The 22,702-nt window shown below is 41.1% G+C and overlaps 1 protein-coding gene across 1 annotated transcript in view; it reads left to right on the top strand.

Annotated features, from left to right (window-relative positions):
• PAPSS1 (3'-phosphoadenosine 5'-phosphosulfate synthase 1) overlaps positions 1–22,702 on the top strand; it is a 317,638-nt gene that overhangs the window by 196,368 nt on the left and 98,568 nt on the right. The window contains exon 7 of the mRNA XM_053703522.1: positions 15,676–15,787. Coding sequence (XP_053559497.1) covers positions 15,676–15,787 — 112 coding nt within the window. The remainder of the gene's footprint in view (positions 1–15,675; positions 15,788–22,702) is intronic.

The raw sequence follows: 22,702 nt of genomic DNA, 5'->3' as shown, positions 1-22,702 counted from the left end.
ACCTTTCAATATCCATCAAGTATAAGTTAATTACACCCTGAAGACTTGAAGTTATGCTGGTTCACCCGATTGAGTTCAAAGATACAGTTTAGAAGAAAAAGCTATTGCAATTAAGTGGCTCATGCGCATAAGCCAAGGTACAGTGTTTTCTCACTTAGAAAGTCAGTCTAAGAAGTGTATTCAGGCTCTTTAAAGGGCCATTCAATCCCTCACAAAAAATCATGCCTCATATAAATTAACAATTTCTTTCAAGATGGTGAGAGTCCACAAACCATTACTTCCCAGATTCCACTCCTGGCCACAAGGCAAACTTCAAGGGCACTTAAACCCTCCTCCCCTCACTGGAAAGCCAGTCTTATCTTTGCGAAGTTAAAGAATAGAGTTGCTCCAGATTGTCTGTCAAGAGGGTTCCTCTGACCAATTTGAGGCCCATTTTTACCCTCAGAGAGCTGTTGTTTTGGACAAGGGGCAGATTGGACTATTCGGTAGTTATATAATCACTCTCAGTGAGGAATTAGTCACAGGCCCTGCCACAGGTGTCGTGGGGACCAGTCCCTTAGCTTCCTCCTGTTGATTTGTCGATATACTCCACACTTGGATCCTTTACTGTCACACAAACACACTGGATGGGCTATCTACTTGGAGCACTTTTCCTCTGTAACTGGTAAGCACAGTAAAGTGGGTGCTTGTCAGGTAAGGGGACATTTTTCTTGCTCTTAGATAGCGCATAGGCTATTGGCAGGTATATTCAGCTCAAGTAGATCAATGCCAGTGGACATCTTGTTAAACAGACTTTCTCTTGTTAAGTGTATCCAGTCCACGGATCATCCATTACTTATGGGATATTAACTCCTCCCCAACAGGAAGTGCAAGAGGATTCACCCAGCAGAGCTGCTATATAGCTCCTCCCCTAACTGCCATTACCAGTCATTCTCTTGCACCCAACGAATAGATAGGATGTGTGAGAGGACTGTGGTGATTATACTTAGTTTCATACCTTCAATCAAAAGTTTGTTATTTTATAATAGCACCGGAGTGTGTTATTCCTTCTCTGGTAGAATTTGAAGAAGAATCTACCTGAGTTTTTCTATGATTTTAGCCGGCGTAGTTAAGATCATATTGCTGTTTCTCGGCCATCTAAGGAGAGGTAAACTTCAGATCAGGGGACAGCGGGCAGATTAATCTGCAAAGAGGTATGTAGCAGCTTATTATTTTCTGACAATGGAATTGATGAGAAAATTCTGCCATACCGATATAATGTAAACTCAGCCTTAAATGCAGTAGCCGCAACTGGTATCAGGCTGTCATGTATGTATATTTTACACTTCAGTATTCTGGGGAATGGCACTTCACTGGAATTATACTGTATGCATAAAACTTTAGCCTAATTTGCAGGGACTAGCAACAGGCTTTTTAATAACACTCAATTTATTAATGTTAAACGTTTTTTGCTGGCATGTAAAATCGTTTAATTTTCTGAGGTACTGGGTGAAAAAATGTTTTGGGCACTATTTTTTTCCACTTGGCAGTCGTTTTATTTAATTTATGACAGTTTACTGATTTCTCTCACTGTTATGTGTGAGGGGGAGGGGCCTTTTTTGGAGCTTTTGCTACGCATCAAAAAATTCAGTCAGAAGTTTGTCTTCCCTGCATGATCCGGTTCATCTCTACAGAACTCAGGGGTCTTCAAAACTTGTTTTGAGGGAGGTAATCACTCACAGCAGAGCTGTGAGATTGTAGTTGACTGTGATAAAAAAACGTTTATTTCTGTATTTTTTTTCTGCTATCAGGGTTAGTTATCATTTGCTAATGGGAGCAATCCTTTGCTAAAATTGTGTTTTTTACAAAGATTTGATGCTATAACTTTTCAGTTTATTAATTTTCAACTGTCATAACTTTTTCTGTGCTTCTTATAGGCACAGTACGTTTTCATATTATAGTAAATTACTTGAAAAGTATTTCCAAGTTGCTAGTTTATTTGCTAGTGTGTTAAACATGTCTGATTCAGAGGAAGATATCTGTGCTATATGTGCTAAAGCCAAAGTGGAGCCCAATAGAAATTTATGTACTAACTGTATTGATGCTACTTTAAATAAAAGTCAATCTGTACAAATTGAACATATTTCACCAAACAACGAGGGGAGAGTTATGCCGACTAACTCGCCTCACGTGTCAGTACCTGCATCTCCCGCTCGGGAGGTGCGTGATATTGTAGCGCCGAGTACATCTGGGCGGCCATTACAAATCACATTACAGGATATGGCTACTGTTATGACTGAAGTTTTGGCTAAATTACCAGAACTAAGAGGTAAGCGTGATCACTCTGGTGTGAGAACAGAGTGCGCTGATAATATTAGGGCCATGTCAGACACTGCGTCACAATTTGCAGAACATGAGGACGGAGAGCTTCATTCTGCGGGTGACGGTTCTGATCCAAACAAACTGGATTCAGATATTTCAAATTTTAAATTTAAGCTGGAAAACCTCCGTGTATTACTAGGGGAGGTGTTAGCGGCTCTGAATGATTGTAACACAGTTGCAATACCAGAGAAAATGTGTAGGTTGGATAAATATTTTGCGGTACCGGCGAGTACTGACGTTTTTCCTATACCTAAGAGACTTACTGAAATTGTTACTAAGGATTTGGATAGACCCGGTGTGCCGTTCTCACCCCCTCCGATATTTAGAAAGATGTTTCCAATAGACGCCACCACACGGGACTTATGGCAAACGGTCCCTAAGGTGGAGGGAGCAGTTTCTACTTTAGCTAAGCGTACCACTATCCCGGTGGAGGATAGCTGTGCCTTTTCAGATCCAATGGATAAAAAGTTAGAGGGTTACCTTAAGAAAATGTTTGTTCAACAAGGTTTTATATTGCAACCTCTTGCATGCATTGCGCCTGTCACGGCTGCAGCAGCATTTTGGTTTGAGTCTCTGGAAGAGACACTTGAATCAGCTCCATTAGATGAGATTACACACAAGCTTAAAGCCCTTAAGTTAGCTAACTCATTTATTTCAGATGCCGTAGTACATTTAACTAAACTTACGGCTAAGAATTCCGGATTCGCCATTCAGGCACGCAGAGCACTGAGGCTAAAATCCTGGTCAGCTGACGTTACTTCTAAATCTAAATTGCTTAATATACCTTTCAAAGGGCAGACCTTATTCGGGCCCGGGTTGAAAGAAATTATCGCTGACATTACAGGAGGTAAAGGCCATGCCCTGCCTCAAGACAGAGCCAAACCTAAGGCTAGACAGTCTAATTTTCGTTCCTTTCGTAATTTCAGCATCAACTTCCTCTGCACCAAAACAGGAAGGAGCTGTTGCTCGCTACAGACAAGGCTGGAGACCTAACCAGTCCTGGAACAAGGGCAAGCAGGCCAGGAAACCTGCTGCTGCCCCTAAGACAGCATGAATCGAGGGCCCCCGATCCGGGAACGGATCTAGTGGGGGGCAGACTTTCTCTCTTCGCCCAGGCTTGGGCAAGAGATGTCCAGGATCCCTGGGCGTTAGAGATCATATCTCAGGGATACCTTCTAGACTTCAAATTCTCTCCCCCAAGAGGGAGATTTCATCTGTCAAGGTTGTCAACAAACCAAATAAAGAAAGAGGCGTTTCTACGCTGCGTACAAGATCTTTTATTAATGGGAGTGATCCATCCGGTTCCGCGGTCGGAACAAGGACAAGGGTTTTACTCAAATCTGTTTGTGGTTCCCAAAAAAGAGGGACCTTTCAGGCCAATCTTGGATTTAAAGATCCTAAACAAATTCCTAAGAGTTCCATAATTCAAAATGGAAACTATTCGGACAATTTTACCCATGATCCAAAAGGGTCAGTACATGACCACAGTGGATTTAAAGGATGCTTACCTTCACATACCGATTCACAAAGATCATTACCGGTATCTAAGGTTTGCCTTTCTAGACAGGCATTACCAGTTTGTAGCTCTTCCATTCGGATTGGCTACGGCTCCGAGAATCTTCACAAAGGTTCTGGGTGCTCTTCTGGCGGTACTAAGACCGCAAGGAATTGCGGTAGCTCCGTACCTAGACGACATTCTGATACAAGCTTCAAGCTTTCAAACTGCCAAGTCTCATACAGAGTTAGTACTGGCATTTCTAAGGTCGCATGGATGGAAGGTGAACGAAAAGAAGAGTTCTCTCTTTCCACTCACAAGAGTTCCCTTCTTGGGGACTCTTATAGATTCTGTAGAAATGAAGATTTACCTGACAGAAGACAGGTTAACAAAGCTTCAAAATGCATGCCGTGTCCTTCATTCCATTCAACACCCGTCAGTAGCTCAATGCATGGAGGTGATCGGCTTAATGGTAGCAGCAATGGACATAGTACCCTTTGCACGCCTACATCTCAGACCGCTGCAATTGTGCATGCTAAGTCAGTGGAATGGGGATTACTCAGACTTGTCCCCTACTCTGAATCTGGATCAAGAGACCAGAAATTCTCTTCTATGGTGGCTTTCTCGGCCACATCTGTCCAGGGGGATGCCATTCAGCAGGCCGGACTGGACAATTGTAACAACAGACGCCAGCCTACTAGGTTGGGGCGCTGTCTGGAATTCTCTGAAGGCTCAGGGACAATGGAATCAGGAGGAGAGTCTCCTACCAATAAACATTCTGGAATTGAGAGCAGTTCTCAATGCCCTTCTGGCTTGGCCCCAGTTAACAACTCGGGGGTTCATCAGGTTTCAGTCGGACAACATCACGACTGTAGCTTACATCAACCATCAGGGAGGGACAAGAAGCTCCCTAGCAATGATGGAAGTATCAAAGATAATTCGCTGGGCAGAGTCTCACTCTTGCCACCTGTCAGCAATCCACATCCCGGGAGTGGAGAACTGGGAGGCGGATTTCTTAAGTCGTCAGACTTTTCATCCGGGGGAGTGGGAACTTCATCCGGAGGTCTTTGCCCAAATACTTCGACGTTGGGGCAAACCAGAGATAGATCTCATGGCGTCTCGACAGAACGCCAAGCTTCCTCGTTACGGGTCCAGATCCAGGGATCCGGGAGCGGTTCTGATAGATGCTTTGACAGCACCTTGGACCTTCGGGATGGCTTATGTGTTTCCACCCTTCCCGATGCTTCCTCGATTGATTGCCAGAATAAAACAGGAGAGAGCATCAGTGATTCTAATAGCGCCTGCATGGCCACGCAGGACTTGGTATGCAGATCTAGTGGACATGTCATCCTGTCCACCTTGGTCGCTACCTCTGAAACAGGACCTTCTGATCCAGGGTCCCTTCAAACATCAAAATCTAATTTCTCTGAAGCTGACTGCTTGGAAATTGAACGCTTGATTTTATCAAAACGTGGTTTTTCTGAGTCAGTTATTGATACCTTAATACAGGCTAGGAAGCCTGTTACCAGAAAGATTTACCATAAGATATGGCGCAAATACTTATATTGGTGCGAATCCAAGAGTTACTCATGGAGTAAGGTTAGGATTCCGAGGATATTGTCTTTTCTACAAGAAGGTTTAGAAAAGGGTTTATCCGCTAGTTCCTTAAAGGGACAGATTTCAGCTCTGTCCATTCTTTTACACAAACGTCTGTCAGAAGTTCCGGACGTTCAAGCTTTTTGTCAGGCTTTAGCTAGGATCAAGCCTGTGTTTAAAACTGTTGCTCCACCATGGAGTTTGAACTTAATTCTTAATGTTTTACAGGGGGTTCCGTTTGAACCCCTTCATTCCATTGATATCAAGTTGTTATCTTGGAAAGTTCTGTTTTTAATGGCGATTTCCTCGGCTCGAAGAGTCTCTGAGTTATCTGCCTTACATTGTGATTCTCCTTATCTGATTTTTCATTCAGACAAGGTAGTTCTGCGTACTAAACCTGGGTTCCTACCTAAGGTGGTCACTAACAGGAATATCAATCAAGAGATTGTGGTTCCATCTTTGTGTCCTAATCCTTCTTCGAAAAAGGAACGTCTGCTACACAATCTAGATGTAGTCCGTGCCCTGAAATTTTATCTACAGGCAACTAAGGATTTTCGACAAACGTCTTCCCTGTTTGTTGTTTATTCTGGTCAGAGGAGAGGTCAAAAAGCTTCGGCTACCTCTCTCTCCTTTTGGCTTCGTAGCATAATACGGTTAGCCTATGAGACTGCTGGACAGCAGCCTCCTGAAAGAATTACAGCACATTCTACTAGAGCTGTGGCTTCTACTTGGGCCTTTAAGAATGAGGCTTCTGTTGAACAGATTTGCAAGGCTGCAACTTGGTCTTCTCTTCATACTTTTTCCAAATTTTACAAATTTGACACTTTTGCTTCTTCGGAGGCTGTTTTTGGGAGAAAGGTTCTTCAGGCAGTGGTTCCTTCCGTATAAAGAGCCTGCCTGTCCCTCCCGTCATCCGTGTACTTTAGCTTTGGTATTGGTATCCCATAAGTAATGGATGATCCGTGGACTGGATACACTTAACAAGAGAAAACATAATTTATGCTTACCTGATAAATTTATTTCTCTTGTAGTGTATCCAGTCCACGGCCCGCCCTGTCACTTTAAGGCAGGTAATTTTTCCATTAAACTACAGTCACCACTGCACCCTATGGTTTTCCTTTCTCTGCATGTTTTCGGTCGAATGACTGGTAATGGCAGTTAGGGGAGGAGCTATATAGCAGCTCTGCTGGGTGAATCCTCTTGCACTTCCTGTTGGGGAGGAGTTAATATCCCATAAGTAATGGATGATCCGTGGACTGGATACACTACAAGAGAAATAAATTTATCAGGTAAGCATAAATTATGTTTTTACTTTACTTTTGTGTAATAAGAGGGACCTTCTAGTTTTTCATATGCACTTCAGTTCTTCGTTTTGTATTTCTTGGCACTTCTTTAGGTTAGCATGCGTTGGTCTTTATTTGGGCTCTTATGTGTTAGTGTGCATCTCCCTCTGTTCTGGGCGCTCTTGTTTTTTTCACACGCTGGAATTTTGGTGTGTTTTTGTACTGCGCTTCTGTGGGTTAGCACGCGTAGGCTCTGCTCCAGGATTTTTATTTCCTGCCAGGCTAGATCTGAACATTACCTTGCTGTTCAGCGCGCCTCTATTTTTGTATGGTCTCTTAATTTTTTTGTGGATTTGATTAACTCCAATAAGCAGTGTATTGTTTTAGTGTATATTTAAATGTTAGAGGGTCTCTACTACAGTTTGTAGTATTGCTTATTTATTCTGTATCTCCGATTTTTCTGTTTAAGTCCCTTTGAAAAAAAATTCTGTCCAAATTGGACTGTGATTTTGATGCAAGGTTGGGGTGTAGTCTGGGGTTCTCAGAAAGCTTAGGGAGCTTGGTTACTTCAGGGGGTGAAGTTGCCTATACATGTTCTGGAACTCTGTGCAAATTTCAGGGCCCTTCAGTTTTGGCCTCTCCTGAAAAGAGACTTATCTGCGTTTCCAGTCAGACAATATCACAGCAGTGGCTTATATTAATCATCAGGGGGGAACTCGGTTTCCTGGCAATAAGGGAAGTTTTCCCCAATTTTAACTTGGATAGAGAGCAATTCCTGTATAATTCTTGGGGTGAGCAATTGGGAAGCAGACATTCACAGTCGTCAGTCCCTTCACCCAGGGGAATGATCTCTTCATCTGGAAGTTTTCAGTCAGATTGTAGACCTATGGGGATCTGATGACTTTTTGTTTGAACAAAAACTACCAAAATATTTTACAAGGTCCAGGGATTCTCATGCAGAGCTTGTGGATGCTCTAGTAGACCCTTGGTTGTTTTGTCTGACTTGCAGTTTTCAGATGACTCTGTTGGTGAAGATTTTCTGCATCGCTTGAAACTTCTAAGGTCAGCAAACGCTTTAATTTGTGATGCTATTGTTGACATTATTAAAGAGCCTTGAAATCCAAACTATTTTTTCTTTTTGTGATTCAGATAAAGCATGCACTTTTTTAAAAAAAAACTTATTTACTTCTATTATAAAATGTTCTTCGTTCTCTTGGTATGTTTTGAGGAAAAGGATGAACATAAGCCCAGGAGCATGCACATGTCTGGAGCACTATAGGGCAGCAGTTTTGCAAGAATGTTATCCATTTGCAAGAGCACTAGATGGCCTAGGTATCTCTTCAACAAAGAATATCTTGGGAGCTAAGCAAATTTAATAATGGAAGTAAATTGGATTTTTTTTTTAAATGGTAGGCTCTATTTGAAGCACACAAGAAAATGTTTGGGTTTCATATCCCTTTAAGATTAACGCCAAAAATATGGTGTTGGCTGTTTTGACCAGAAAGGCATTTATGGTTGAAATCATGGTAGCTGTCATGGTTTCAATGTCTAGACTTTTAAATCTTCCTTTCCACGGGAAAGATTTTGTTTGTTTTTCAAATGGTGGCGCATTATTTCACAAGGAGCTTGCTAAACCTCTAAAAGGAAACATCCTGTGTTCTGGTAAGAGGGCGAACTTTAAAAAAGAGCGAACCATGTCACTTCCTGTGACGTTTCATCAGCTGTTTCACACATTTTGGAGCTAATGCGCATGCGTGCCAGCGTCATCACATACCTGGCCGCATACTTTACTGCTAAAATATTTAGAGCTGTGAAATTCAAGAACCCTTTGCAGAGCGCATGCGTGGGATTTTGTATCACAAATGGTGCGCTCATGGAAAGCTGTTTATTAGGCTCCTCGGCAATATTCGGAACTCCGCCCCCCACTGCAACTACTGTAAAGCCGAGTCTCCGTGCTTGTGCATGAGAAACAGCCTCCCGCCACTCGGCTATAGCCACTGCTTCTTCCGATGATCCATGAGCGCACCATTTGTGATACAAAATCGCACGCATGCGCTCTATAAAGGGTTCCTGAATTTCAAAGCACTAAATATTTTAGCAGTGATGTATGCGGCCAGGTATGTGATGACAGTGGCACGCATGCGCATTAGCTCCAAAATGTGTGAAACAGCTGATGAAACGTCACAGGAAGTGACATGGTTCGCTCTTTTACAAAATTCGCCCTCTTACCAGAACACCTGCACTAAAAGGAACATACCCACAGAGTCCTTTTCATAGTGATTGTAACTGCTCGTGAAAAAGGCAGCTGTCTGCTGAAACCTGTTGAGCTTTATTATTCATACTTGAAGCTTTTTATTGGATTTTATTAAAGCTGGAAATTACTGTCATCAATGCTTCAGGTGTTTAATAAATAAAATCTTCAATTTCTTAAAGTAACACTGTGCAGGCTGCTTGCTAAGCTATATTGCACTATTGTTGGCCTTTTCTTCTGAGGTTTTCTGCTGAGACCTGAGGTGGGAGAAGGAGGTTTGGCAAGCTCCTTGTGAAAGACTTCACAGCTTTCTAAAAAAAACATTCTGTGCAGACGTTGGAGGAGTAACTGGAACTGGCAGCATCTTGAAATACAAGGAAGTCATTGTAATTATAATTTTTCTGTATTTTCACCAATAATCTTGCTTTTAAAGATTTTGTTTGGGCTTGCTTTTCATACCATTATTTCTACTGTAACTGGAGGAAAAGGAGCTTTTATTCCTCAGGACAAGATGTGTAAGACAACAGGGTTACTAGCCGTTTTCATTTCTTTCATCAAGCTAGGAACCAAAAATCCTCCTCCTCCTTCACAGAAGCACCCTAGAAATCCCAATGTTAATTGGAACATGGTTAAAAAGTCAAAAAAGCCTCTTCTGCTACTAAATCAGCATGAAGGAACGGCCCCCAATTCAGAGCTTCTAGTAGGGGGCAGATTGCGCCTTTTTGAGGGGGTCTGGTTCCAGTCTGTTCAAAAGCCATGGGTTCTAAACTCAGTCTCCCGGGGATAAAGAAATCAGCATCAAGGACACCCCATAGGAGCTTTTGTCTGTCTCATGTTCCAAGAGATTCTGTAAAGCCAAAAGCCTTTTTTCAGTCAGTCTTGGATCTGGAATCTTTGGGGGTTCCAGTACCAATATCGGAACAAGGCCAGGGTTTCTCTTCCAACCTTTTTGTTGTTCCAAAGATGGATGGGCCTTACAGGCTTATCCTAGATTTAAAGAAACACATTTCTCAGGTGTTACGGTACCAACTGTGTACCAAGGGTTAACCCCAGATGAACAATGTCCTGCATAGACAATCAGCAATTCACAACCCAGCCAGTTTCAGGTTTAAAACAGAATGACAACTTTATTTGAAGGCAGCACACAGATTTATACAGGTTTTTGACCCCCCCTCAGATGGGGGTTGAAAGAATGTTGTACATTAGATAAAAGGGAGAAGCGCCCTTGACATGATACAATAGGATTATATTACTTAAACACTTCAACCACAAGACACTCTTGACTCTTCTTATCACTTTCTCTCTGGAGGTGATCAAACAATAGAATGCTAAGCATTAATTAGATTGTAGCTGGAGCCAGCCACTTGTGGTTAGAAAATAAAGTTAACACTTTCAGTCCTGACAGAAGGGTCTGTCACATAGCTCCCCCCTTGTGGAACACTCCGGCAGACCCGGCTTGACCCTTTTGCGGGTCAACCTGGGGATGACCGGACTAGGAGGTGGTAGGCATGTCAGTTTGCTGGGACAATCCATCTGTATTCCCGTTATGAGAGAGAATCCCTGTCTGTATAAATAAGGGTTCAACCTCTTCAGTGCCCCGACTAGGGCTAAACAGTCCTTCAAAATATCATCGGCTTCTTTACGTGGTTTTTGTACCTGCTCTTTATAGGTATCCACAATCCCTTCATACTGACATAGGGTGCCCTTGAGTTGCTGCACCTCCCTATGAGCCAGCGTCAGCTTCTCCTCCAGTGTCACTAAGTTTGTCTTTAAGGTTTCATGTTCCACTCTCAAGCTGGTGTTTTCTGCAGTCTGTCGGTGCAGCCTGTCTAGCAGAGATTCCTGTTCTAAACGTGCTTTTTCCTCTGCGCTCCTCTTCTCCTTCATCAGCGCATTGTAACGGGACTTCCACGTATCAATAGCGGATAGAGATTTACTGAGCTCAGCGTCCTGGGGCTTAGCAGCAGGGGGGTCAGTCTCTGCTGCATGGATCTGAGCACGGGTAGTCACAGGGTTAACATCAGCGGGACCCATGGGAGCATAGGCAGAAACAAGGGGGACCAAGGTATTTCCAAGGAGAACATCAGCTGGTAAATCCTTCATGACCCCCACATTCACAGGTCTAGCGCCCCCTCCCCAATCCAAATGCACCCTGGCAACAGGCAGGCGGAACACAGTGCCCCCTGCTACCCTCACAGCCACAGTGTCTCCTGTGTGCTGTTTCTCAGACACCAAGTTCTTTCGAAGCAAGGTCATGGTAGCACCAGTATCCCATAGACCACTGACCTCCTTCCCATTCACTTTAACCAGTTGCCGGTTATTCCGGTGGGCAGCTTGCACAAGGTCTGCCTCATGTAGGATGCTCCAGCATTCTTGCGCCTCTACGTAGCGGGCCGCAGGCTGAGGGTTACGTGTGATTCCGCCGGCAGGTCTTCTCCAGGACTGTGCTTGGTTCGCTGCATTTAGGGGACACTCTGGTCTTTTGTGCCCTAGTTGCTTACATCCAAAGCACCGAATAGGTTGTGAGTAGCCCCGCGAATTGAACCGGGCTCTCTGAGGGTAGTTCGTGGCCAGAGGCCGTGTGGTATAGCGGTGCGCCGGGGGTTGGTAACTGGCAGCTGCTGGGGTGACTGGGGGTCTGTACTCCACTCTGGCAGGGGGCTTAGTGGTAGCAGTGTCCAGTTTGCGGGCATCCGTATACTCATCTGCCAGGCGAGCAGCTTCATGCAGGGTGGAGGGTTTACGGTCCCGAACCCACTCTCGAACTCCTGCGGGTAACTTGTCGAAGCAATGTTCCAACAGGAATAGCTGCAGCACCTCTTCCCCAGATACGGCTTGGCACCCCGCTATCCAGCGAGCTGCTGTGCGGTGCACCTTACATGCCCACTCAAGGTAGGAATCACCAGCCAATTTAACAGTGTCTCTGAACCGTCTCCGGTATGCCTCCGGTGTAACCGCATACCTGGAGAGCAGAGCCTCTTTTACAGTATTATAATCCCTGACTTCCTCATCTGGAATGGCCCGAAAAGCCTCACTGGCCCGGCCGGATAATTTTCCGGATAATATCATGACCCAGTCCTCTGCGGGTACCTTGTGTAGTGCACATTGCCTCTCAAAATCCGCAAGGTACCCATCAATCTCTCCTTCTGTTTCCAGGAAGTTTTTAAAAGCTGCAAAATTTACTTTTCTCTTTTCCACTGGGTTTGCTGCAGCGCCGCTTTGGCGAAGTAGGTTGGCCTCCACAGCTGCTATGACCCGGTCGATCATTTCCACAGATGGGTTGGGGCCATAATGTGCCAGTCTTATTTTAACCGCCCGATCAAAGCTTGCTTCTGCGGGGGTTCTGTCTGCTATGCTGGGCCCATTGGTTCCTTCTGTCCCTGGTACTCTTTCCATCTTAGTCAGTATTGTAATAATCCCCCTCTTCCTGAGGTTACTGGCATGTGTAGTTGCTCTTCTGGGCGATAAGGTTCATTCCGTCGCTTGCCACCAATGTTACGGTACCAACTGTGTACCAAGGGTTAACCCCAGATGAACAATGTCCTGCATAGACAATCAGCAATTCACAACCCAGCCAGTTTCAGGTTTAAAACAGAATGACAACTTTATTTGAAGGCAGCACACAGATTTATACAGGTTTTTGACCCCCCCTCAGATGGGGGTTGAAAGAATGTTGTACATTAGATAAAAGGGAGAAGCGCCCTTGACATGATACAATAGGATTATATTACTTAAACACTTCAACCACAAGACACTCTTGACTCTTCTTATCACTTTCTCTCTGGAGGTGATCAAACAATAGAATGCTAAGCATTAATTAGATTGTAGCTGGAGCCAGCCACTTGTGGTTAGAAAATAAAGTTAACACTTTCAGTCCCCATAGGAGCTTTTGTCTGTCTCATGTTCCAAGAGATTCTGTAAAGCCAAAAGCCTTTTTTCAGTCAGTCTTGGATCTGGAATCTTTGGGGGTTCCAGTACCAATATCGGAACAAGGCCAGGGTTTCTCTTCCAACCTTTTTGTTGTTCCAAAGATGGATGGGCCTTACAGGCTTATCCTAGATTTAAAGAAACACATTTCTCAGGGTTCCTACTTTCAACATGGAAACAATTAGGACTATTCTTCATCAACAAGGGCAGTTTATGTCTACTATTAATTTGAAAGTTGCTTGCTTTCATATCCACAGGGATCATTTCCAGTTTCTAAAGATTGTATTTCAGGACAAACATTTTCAGTTTGTTGCTCTATCATTTGGTTTGGCTACTGCTCCCAGAATTTTTATGAAATTTTTGGGAAATCTCTTGTCTGTAATAAGAGGGTATTTTGGTGGTTCCTTACCTGGACGATATCACTCAGCTCTCTCAGAGAATTAATTTAGATTTCAGACAAGGCAATGTTGCCTGGTGGATAGATCACCAGTCCATTTCTCTTTTGTTTGTCCCACCTGGACTATTATCACGACAGGCACAACTCTCTTGGGTTGGGTTGCTGTTTGGGGGCTCAATAGAGCACAGGGCGTTTGGTTTCTGTGCAATCTTCAGAGTTATTAAGAGCTGGCCTCTCTTGAAAAGAGACTTATCTCTGTTTTTAAGCGGACAATATCACAGCAGTAGATTCTCATTTATCAAGGGGGCACTCAGTTTTCTAGCAGTGAGGGAGATCTCTTCAATTTTGTCTTGGGCAGAGAACAGTTTATGCAGTTCATATTCCAGGAGTGAACAATTTGGAAGCATATTTTCTCATTCGCCAATCCCTACATTCTTTTACATAATTTGGATGTAGTAAGGGCCTTGAAATTCTATTTGCAAGCGAATTAGGAATTTTAGACAAAGTTCAAGTTTGTTTATTAATTTATCTGGTTCTAGAAGAGGTCAAAAGGCCACATATTACTTTAGCTTCCTGTTATTTTTTTGTAAATAATAGCCCATGACATGTAAATATGACTGACAGAGGGGCTGTTGGACTATAGGACTGACTCAGCATTAGTATGTTGCTGATAGATGGGTTGCAGGGCCAGGTGTTTGTTCTGATATAGGTATTGGGCTGAGAGGATGCACGGCAAGGTATCATCTCATACTGTATTTGCTCTTTAGTTTGCTAGTTCCTCTTTTATTTATTTATTTATTTATTTATTTTTTAACTTTCCCTGTTCTTTTCCACGTTCTCTTTCCTTAATTGCTTTCGTTATAGTATTACTTCAGCATGCACTCATAAAAGGTTTCCAGCCCTTGACTAATGTTATTTAGATTATATGTAATATTAAAAAGATCACATTAAGCATTACACATAGACTTATAGGTCTCTTGAGAATTCTAATATTAAATAAATCCGTTTTGTAAATCAAAATGAACATGATATTTACTTTGTGTAAGAAAATAAAGAAATATGTGACAGTTGTCATTCCATTAAAGATATCAGTAATAATTGCTAAACTTTTTTTTTTATATAATTAATGTAATTAAACATGAAAGTTTTTTATTTATTTTTTGTACAAAAGTGCTAAGTGTATGTATTCTTAGGGTCCCATGTATTCAAATGCGTACGGACAAGGTTCTCAACTAGAGAACTTGTCTGCATGGCTTTGCGGGATATGGGCAGCGTGTAATGCCGCTCCCTTCCCTTACGTGAATAATAGTGCAAGAGAAGGGCCTGTCAATCACCCCAAATGTTGATAACCCTTCTTACATTGCGGGAAGCAGACTCGCATGTGCGAACCTGCCCTGCAAGGACTTCGAACCAGCTTAAACAATGTACTCATGCATTATATTCCTAAAAGGGAATTTCAGTAAAAGGGAATTACAGTTCAGAGCTTTATTCTCCACCTGTATCATCATATGAATATCATTTAATGTGTCACACCATAGACCCATAAATACTTTGGCACAAAATTCTGCATAAAAAAAAAAATACTAATGTTAACATATCACTTTGTGTCACCCCCCCCCTCCCCCCAAGTTTACCATTAAATATCTTGATGTATAGAAAGATAATTCAATGAACTCCCATATTTATTGACTACATATCACATTTGTATGGGTACATCTAGTCTAAGCTCATAATGGACAATAAGTAGATTTTCACATTTGAAATGTTATTGCTAAGCACTCAATATGCACTATATGTATAAGAAGACAATAGGACTCCTGTCTGTCTGTCTATCTATCTATCTATCTATCTATCTATCTATCTATCATACACACACCCTCTGAAATTATAAGATTAACTTTAGCACAGTAGAGCATTTTATTATTGTTTTTTTATGTCCCTTTAAATAGATTTCTTCGAAGGGTCCACACACTTTTCCATCTCTCCCTATGAAAGAAAGAAGACTCGTACATCTGTGTACAGCTAAGCCTTGTGGTATATAAAGCCAAGCTATCACAAAATATATTGTTTTGTAATTTTGTTATTTAAGTGAAGGTCTTAAAGAATTTAGCTGTCATAGATTACATTTGTTATACAGTGTGGAACTACTTCTGTATATAAGGTAAATGTCAAAGCCCTTAAATAGAGATATCACAGTCTCTAAAAAAGAATTTGAATTGTTTTGTGTTAAAATCTAATTCAAAATACCTCATTCTCTCTAGGTAACTTTTGATTGGTTGTTGACATACTTAGTTGCCAGCTATAATTCATTGTTGGCCCCTGTCTAATGTAGATGATAAACTTTTTATTTTATTTTCTCTTTCAGGTTGACATGCAGTGGGTACAGGTTCTGGCAGAGGGCTGGGCAACTCCACTTAATGGCTTTATGCGAGAAAGGGAGTACTTGCAGTGCCTTCATTTTGACTGCTTATTGGATGGTAAGAACATGCTCTCCCATTCTTCATAACGTTTAATGTTTGCGCTGAGTGCCTGCTAGCTGTTGCTGCTGACTTTGCATGGAACAGTCTACTCCAGAATTGTTATTTTTTATAAAGATAGATAATCCTTTTATTACCCATACTTTTTACAGTTGTGTTTACCTTGTAATTAAGCCTCTGCAGACTGCCCCCTTATTTCAGTTCTTTTTACAGACTTGCATTTTTGCCATTCAGTGCCCTCTCATAAGTAACTCCACGGGAGTGAGCACAATGTTATCTATATGGTACACATGAATTAACGCCATCTAGCAGTGAAAAACTGTTAAATGCATTCAGATAAGAGGCGGCCTTCAATGGCTTAGAAATTAGCATATGAGCCCACCTAGGACTAGCTTTCAACTAAGAATACCAAGAGAAAAAAGCAAATTTGATAATAAAAGTAAATTGGAAAGTTGTTTAACATGACATGCCCTATCTGAATTATAAAAGTTTAATTTTGATTAGACTGTCCCTTTAAGCAGCACTTACTCCTATATTGGGTGTTAGGAGGGAGATGTGGATAAGGCATTCATACAATTTATAAGGAAGTAACACATGTGTGTATTATGAAAATGTCTAAATTGATATTTTAACAAAAAGACATTTTATCATTCAAAATATAGGTAGAAAACTCTTAACCCAAACTGCTTAATTTGTTGCTTGTTTAATTTCGGAATAGTTTGGATTTTGTAATTTTTGCATTTTTGGAGAGGGGATAAAACCAAGCGTCAACAACAATATCTTATGTCATTTAGGCAATATTTACATGTCATTATACAGCTTATATATGTAGCTTAATTGTATTTTATATAATGTTTACTTTCTGATGGTACTATGTATACAAAAGTATTTAAAGGGCCACTAAAGACAAAATCTTTCTTTCATGATTCAGATAGAACATACAAATTAAAACAACATTACAATTTACTTCTATTATTTATTTTGCTTCATTTTTTAGATATCCTTATTTGAAGAAAAAGCAATGCACATGGGTGAGCCAATCACATGAGGCTTCTATGTGCAGCAACCAATCAGCAGCTACTGAGCATATCTAGATATGCTTTTCAGCAAAGAATATCAAGAGAATAAAACAAATTAGATAATAGAAGTAAATTAGAAAGATGTTTAACCCCTTAACGACCGACGACGTGCAGGGTACGTCCTCTAAAAAATGTCAGTTAACGACCAAGGACGTACCCTGCACGTCCTCAGTCTGGAAAGCAGCTGGAAGCGATCCTGCTCGCTTCCAGCTGCTTTCCGGTTATTGCAGTGATGCCTCGACATCGAGGCATCCTGCAATAACACTTTCTGGCCATCCGATGCAGAGAGAGCCACTCTGTGGCCCTCTCTGCACCGGACATCGATGGCCGGTATCGTTGGTGGGTGGGAGCCGACTTGGGAGGCGGGTGGGCGGCCATCGGTGATCTCTGTAAGGTTGAGGGGGGCGGGATCGGGGGGCGGAGCTTTCGGGGGCGCGCACGGGCGGTGGCGGGCGGGCGCGTGCACGGGGCGGGAGCGGGTGGGAACCGCTACACTACAGAAAAAGTTAGGAGTAAAGTGTAATAAACAATTAAATAAACCTTTATTTTAAAAAGCATCTAAGCGATCTGGAAGGGGTGGGGGGTTGGTATTGGGGGGGGGAAGCTACACTACAGAAAAGGGACATTTTTTTTTTATAAAAAAACATATTTTCACTAAAATGGGTACTGGCAGACAGCTGCCAGTACCCAAGATGGCGCACATTAAGTCAGAGGGGGAGGGTTAGAGAGCTGTTGGGTGGGGGATCAGTGAGGTTGGGGGCTAAGGGGGAACCTACACAGAAGCATATGTAAATATGCTAAAAAAAATGTACAAAAAAGCCCAAATTTTCCTTTTATTTTAGTACTGGCAGAGTTTCTGCCAGTACTTAAGATGGCAGGGACATTTGTGGGGTAGGGGAGGGAAGAGAGATGTTTGGGAGGGATCAGGGGGTCTGATGTTTCAGGTGGGAGGCTGATCTCTACACTAAAGCTAAAATTAACCCTGCAAGCTCCCTACAAGCTACCTAATTAACCCCTTCACTGCTAGCCATAATACACATGTGATGCGCAGCGCCATTTAGCAGCATTCTAATTACCAAAAAGCAACGCCAAAGTCATATATGTCTGCTATTTCTAAACAAAGGGGATCCCAGAGAAGCATTTACAACCATTTGTGCCATAATTGCACAAGCTGTTTGTAAATGATTTCAGTGAGAAACCTAAAATTGTGAAATATTTAAAGTTTTTATTAATTTGATCGCATTTGGCGGTGAAATGGTGGCATGAAATATACCAAAATGGGCCTAGATCAATACTTGGGGTTGTCTACTACACTACACTAAAGCTAAAAATACCCCAAAAAGCTCCTTACATGCTCCCTAATTAACCCCTTCACTGCTGGACATAATACACGTGTGGTGCGCAGTGGCATTTAGCGGCCTTCTAATTACCAAAAGCAATGCCAAAGCCATATTTGTCTGCTATTTCTGAACAAAGGGGATCCCAGAGAAGAATTTACAACCATTTATGCCATAATTGCACAAGCAGTTTGTAAATAATTTCAGTGAGAAACTGAAAGTTTGTGAAAAAATTTGTGAAAAAGTGAACGATTTTTTGTATTTGATCGCATTTGGCGGTGAAATGGTGGCATGAAATATACCAAAATGGGCCTAGATCAATACTTTGGGATGTCTTCTAAAAAAAAATATATACATGTCAATGGATATTCAGGGATTCCTGAAAGATATTAGTGTTCTAATGTAACTAGCGCTAATTTTGAAAAAAAAAATGGTTTGAAAATAGCAAAGTGCTACTTGTATTTATGGCCCTATAAGTTACAAAAAAAGCAAAGAAGATGTAAACATTGGGTATTTCTAAACTCAGGACAAAATTTAGAAACTATTTAGCATGGGTGTTTTTTGGTGGTTGTAGATGTGTAACAGATTTTGGGGTTCAAAGTTAGAAAAAGTGTGTTTTTTTCCATTTTTCCTCATATTTTATAAAAGTTTTTATAGTAAATGATAAGATATGATGAAAATAATGGTATTTTTAGAAAGTCCATTTAATGGCGAGAAAAACGGTATATAATATGTGTGGGTACAGTAAATGAGTAAGAGGAAAATTTCAGCTAAACACAAACACCGCAGAAATGTAAAAATAGCCTTGGTCCCAAACGGACAGAAAATGGAAAAGTGCTCTATTCACTAAGGGGTTAAAAATGCATTATCTTTCTAAATCATGAAAGAAAAAATGTGGGTATCATGGCCCTTTAAGTAGTGTAATCAGTTAATTTTGTTGTTTTAAATAAATATAGACTTTGCATTTTGGAATACATAAGAAGATTTGGGGATTTGTACCTGTAATATATTATCCCTTTAATTAAAACTAAAAGTAATTGTTTAAAATTTTATAGTAAACAATTATGAATCAAGAAGACATTGACTGCAATAGCTGTAAAGCCTATTATTTGTTTTGTTACTTAAAGGACCGCTAAATGCAGTAGAATTGCATAATTAACATGTGCATAATAAAAAGACAATGCAATAACACCTACTCTGAATTTCAAATAAGCAGTAGATTTTTTTTTCCTCCCATTTTCCGGCCCTCTGAATCATGTGACAGACATCAGCCAATCACAGACAAATATACGTATACCCTGTGAGCTTGTGCACATGTTCAGTAGGTGCTTGTTCCCCAAAACATGTGCATATAAAAAATGTAATAATGGATGTAAACTGAAAAGTGCCTTTAAAACTGCTGCTCTTTCTGAATCATAAAAGTTTGTTTTCACTTGATTGTCCCTTTAATGGTGTGTTAGTAATAGAGAGTGGTAGGTGTCACAAACTGCTGACAAACCTTTTTTATTTAGAGCTGTCAATGTGTAAATTTGCAGCTGAGTGCTAAAATTAGATATGTTATAACTTCTCGGTGAAGACAAAACCTGTTTGTCCATAACAATCTGCAAATTCCCCTGGGAGGCTCTTTACATTGGTGTTTCCCTTGTTCTACTTCTGAGATCTCATGCTTGAATAATCCCATAAACCGTGCACAGGGAAAGGTTAGTTACTTAAAGTGAAGGTCCATTTTGATGAATTAGTGCCCGGTTTTAATAAACCTATTAAAAACAAGGGCACTTTAATTAATCAAAATTGACATTTCACTGTTTTCTTCAAAAACTTACCTTTTAATCCTGGCAGCCGCTCCAGCACTTCCTCTGCCCGTCGCAAGCCGTCTTCGCGGGTCCAAAATGACGAATCCGGCTTCCTCCAATCACAGCGTTGCATCAGGCCAAGATTCCCCTGGGGGGGAAGCTGTGATTGGAGGAAATCTGATTCATCATTTCTGACGTCTGCAGAGGTTTCCAACGGCTGGGGGAATCGCTGGAGCGGCATTCAGGATTAAAAGGTAAGTTTATGAAGAAAACAGTGAAATGTCAATTTTGATGAATTAAAGTGCCCTTGTTTTTAATAGGTTTATTAAGAACCGGGCACTAATTAATCAAAATGGACCTTCACTTTAATGGCGCATTTGCATGCAAATATCAAATTTATTTTTTTTTTTTTTTAGGAATCTCTGGGGGAAAAAAGTGTTGCTTGTTAAAGTTCATTTTAACCCATGATAGCTATATCTTCTTAAAGGGGCAGAACAGTCAAAATTAAACTTTCATGATTCACATAGAACATGCGATCTTAACTTTCCAGTTTACTTCTATTATTTAATTTGCTTCGTTCTCTAAGTAGGCTTAGCAGCAGCAATGCACTACTGGGATCTAGCTGAACACATCTGGTTAGCCAATGAACAGAGGCATATATTTGCATCTACCAATCACCAGCTAGCTCCCAGCAATGCATTGTTTCTCTTGAGTCTACCAAGGTTTACTCTTCACCAAAGGATACCTAGAGAATAAAATACATTTGATAATAGAACTAATCATGAAACTTTAATTTTGACTTTGCTGTCCCTTTTAAGTAACCAGGTAACTAATGGTAACATGATACCCATTAGTTATTAAAATATATAGTGCCTCAAATGTCAGGTTCTTAGCATTGTTTGAATGCTATTTAATTAGAATAGGACAGATAATTAAAGGGACACTAAAGTCAAAATTAAGCTTTTATGATTCAGATAGATCATGCCGTTTTAACCCCTTAACAATGCATGTCATACAGGGTACGTCTTACACAAACTGGTCTTTAAAGACCAGCGACGTACCCTGTACATCGTCCGGGGTTTCAAGCGGCTGGAAGCGATCCTGATCACTTCCAGACGCTTTCAAGGTATTGCAGTGATGCCTCAATATTGAGGCATCACTGCAATACCTTTTTAGGCATACCGATGCAGAGAGAGACACTAAGTTAGAAAAAGTGTTTTTTGTTTTCCATTTTTTTCATCATATTTTATAATTTTTTTATGGTAAATTATAAGGTATGATGAAAATAATGGTATCTTTAGAAAGTCCATTTAATGGCGAGAAAAACGGTATATAATATGTGTGGGTACAGTAAATGAGTAAGAGGAAAATTACAGATAAACACAAACACTGCAGAAATGTAAAAATAGCCCTGGTCCTTAAAGGGACAGTATACACTCATTTCTTTCATGTAATTAGCAAGAGTCCATGAGCTAGTGACGTATGGGATATACATTCCTACCAGGAGGGGCAAAGTTTCCCAAACCTCAAAATGCCTATAAATACACCCCTCACCACACCCACAAATCAGTTTTACAAACTTTGCCTCCTATGGAGGTGGTGAAGTAAGTTTGTGCTAGATTCTACGTTGATATGCGCTCCGCAGCAGGTTGGAGCCCGGTTTTCCTCTCAGCGTGCAGTGAATGTCAGAGGGATGTGAGGAGAGTATTGCCTATTTGAATTCAATGATCTCCTTCTACGGGGTCTATTTCATAGGTTCTCTGTTATCGGTCGTAGAGATTCATCTCTTACCTCCCTTTTCAGATCGACGATATACTCTTATATATATATATATATACCATTACCTCTACTGATTTTCGTTTCAGTACTGGTTTGGCTTTCTACAACATGTAGATGAGTGTCCTGGGGTAAGTAAGTCTTATTTTCTGTGACACTCTAAGCTATGGTTGGGCACTTTATTTGTAAAGTTCTAAATATATGTATTCAAACATTTATTTGCCTTGACTCAGGATGTTCAACGTTCCTTATTTCAGACAGTCAGTTTCATATATGGGATAATGCATATGAATAAATCAATTTTTTCTTACCTTAAAATTTGACTTTTTCCCTGTGGGCTGTTAGGCTCGCGGGGGCTGAAAATGCTTCATTTTATTGCGTCATTCTTGGCGCGGACTTTTTTGGCGCAAAATTTTTTTTTCTGTTTCCGGCGTCATACGTGTCGCCGGAAGTTGCGTCATTTTTGACGTTTTTTGCGCCAAAAGTGTCGGCGTTCCGGATGTGGCGTCATTTTTGGCGCCAAAAGCATTTAGGCGCCAAATAATGTGGGCGTCTTTTTTGGCGCTAAAAAAATATGGGCGTCACTATTGTCTCCACATTATTTAAGTCTCATTATTTATTGCTTCTGGTTGCTAGAAGCTTGTTCACTGGCATTTTTTCCCATTCCTGAAACTGTCATTTAAGGAATTTGATAAATTTTGCTTTATATGTTGTTTTTTCTATTACATATTGCAAGATGTCCCACGTTGAAACTGAGTCAGAAGATACTTCTGGAAAATCGCTGCCTGGTGCTGGAGCTACCAAAGCTAAGTGTATCTGCTGTAAACTTATGGTATCTGTTCCTCCAGCTGTTGTTTGTACTGATTGTCATGACAAACTTGTTAATTCAGATAATATTTCCTTTAGTACTGTTACATTACCTGTTGCTGT

Source organism: Bombina bombina, chromosome 2, assembly GCF_027579735.1.
Source record: "Bombina bombina isolate aBomBom1 chromosome 2, aBomBom1.pri, whole genome shotgun sequence".
Taxonomy (NCBI): domain Eukaryota; kingdom Metazoa; phylum Chordata; class Amphibia; order Anura; family Bombinatoridae; genus Bombina; species Bombina bombina.
Note: the sequence above shows the minus strand (reverse complement) of the source record. Positions and strands in the feature narration are given on the sequence as shown.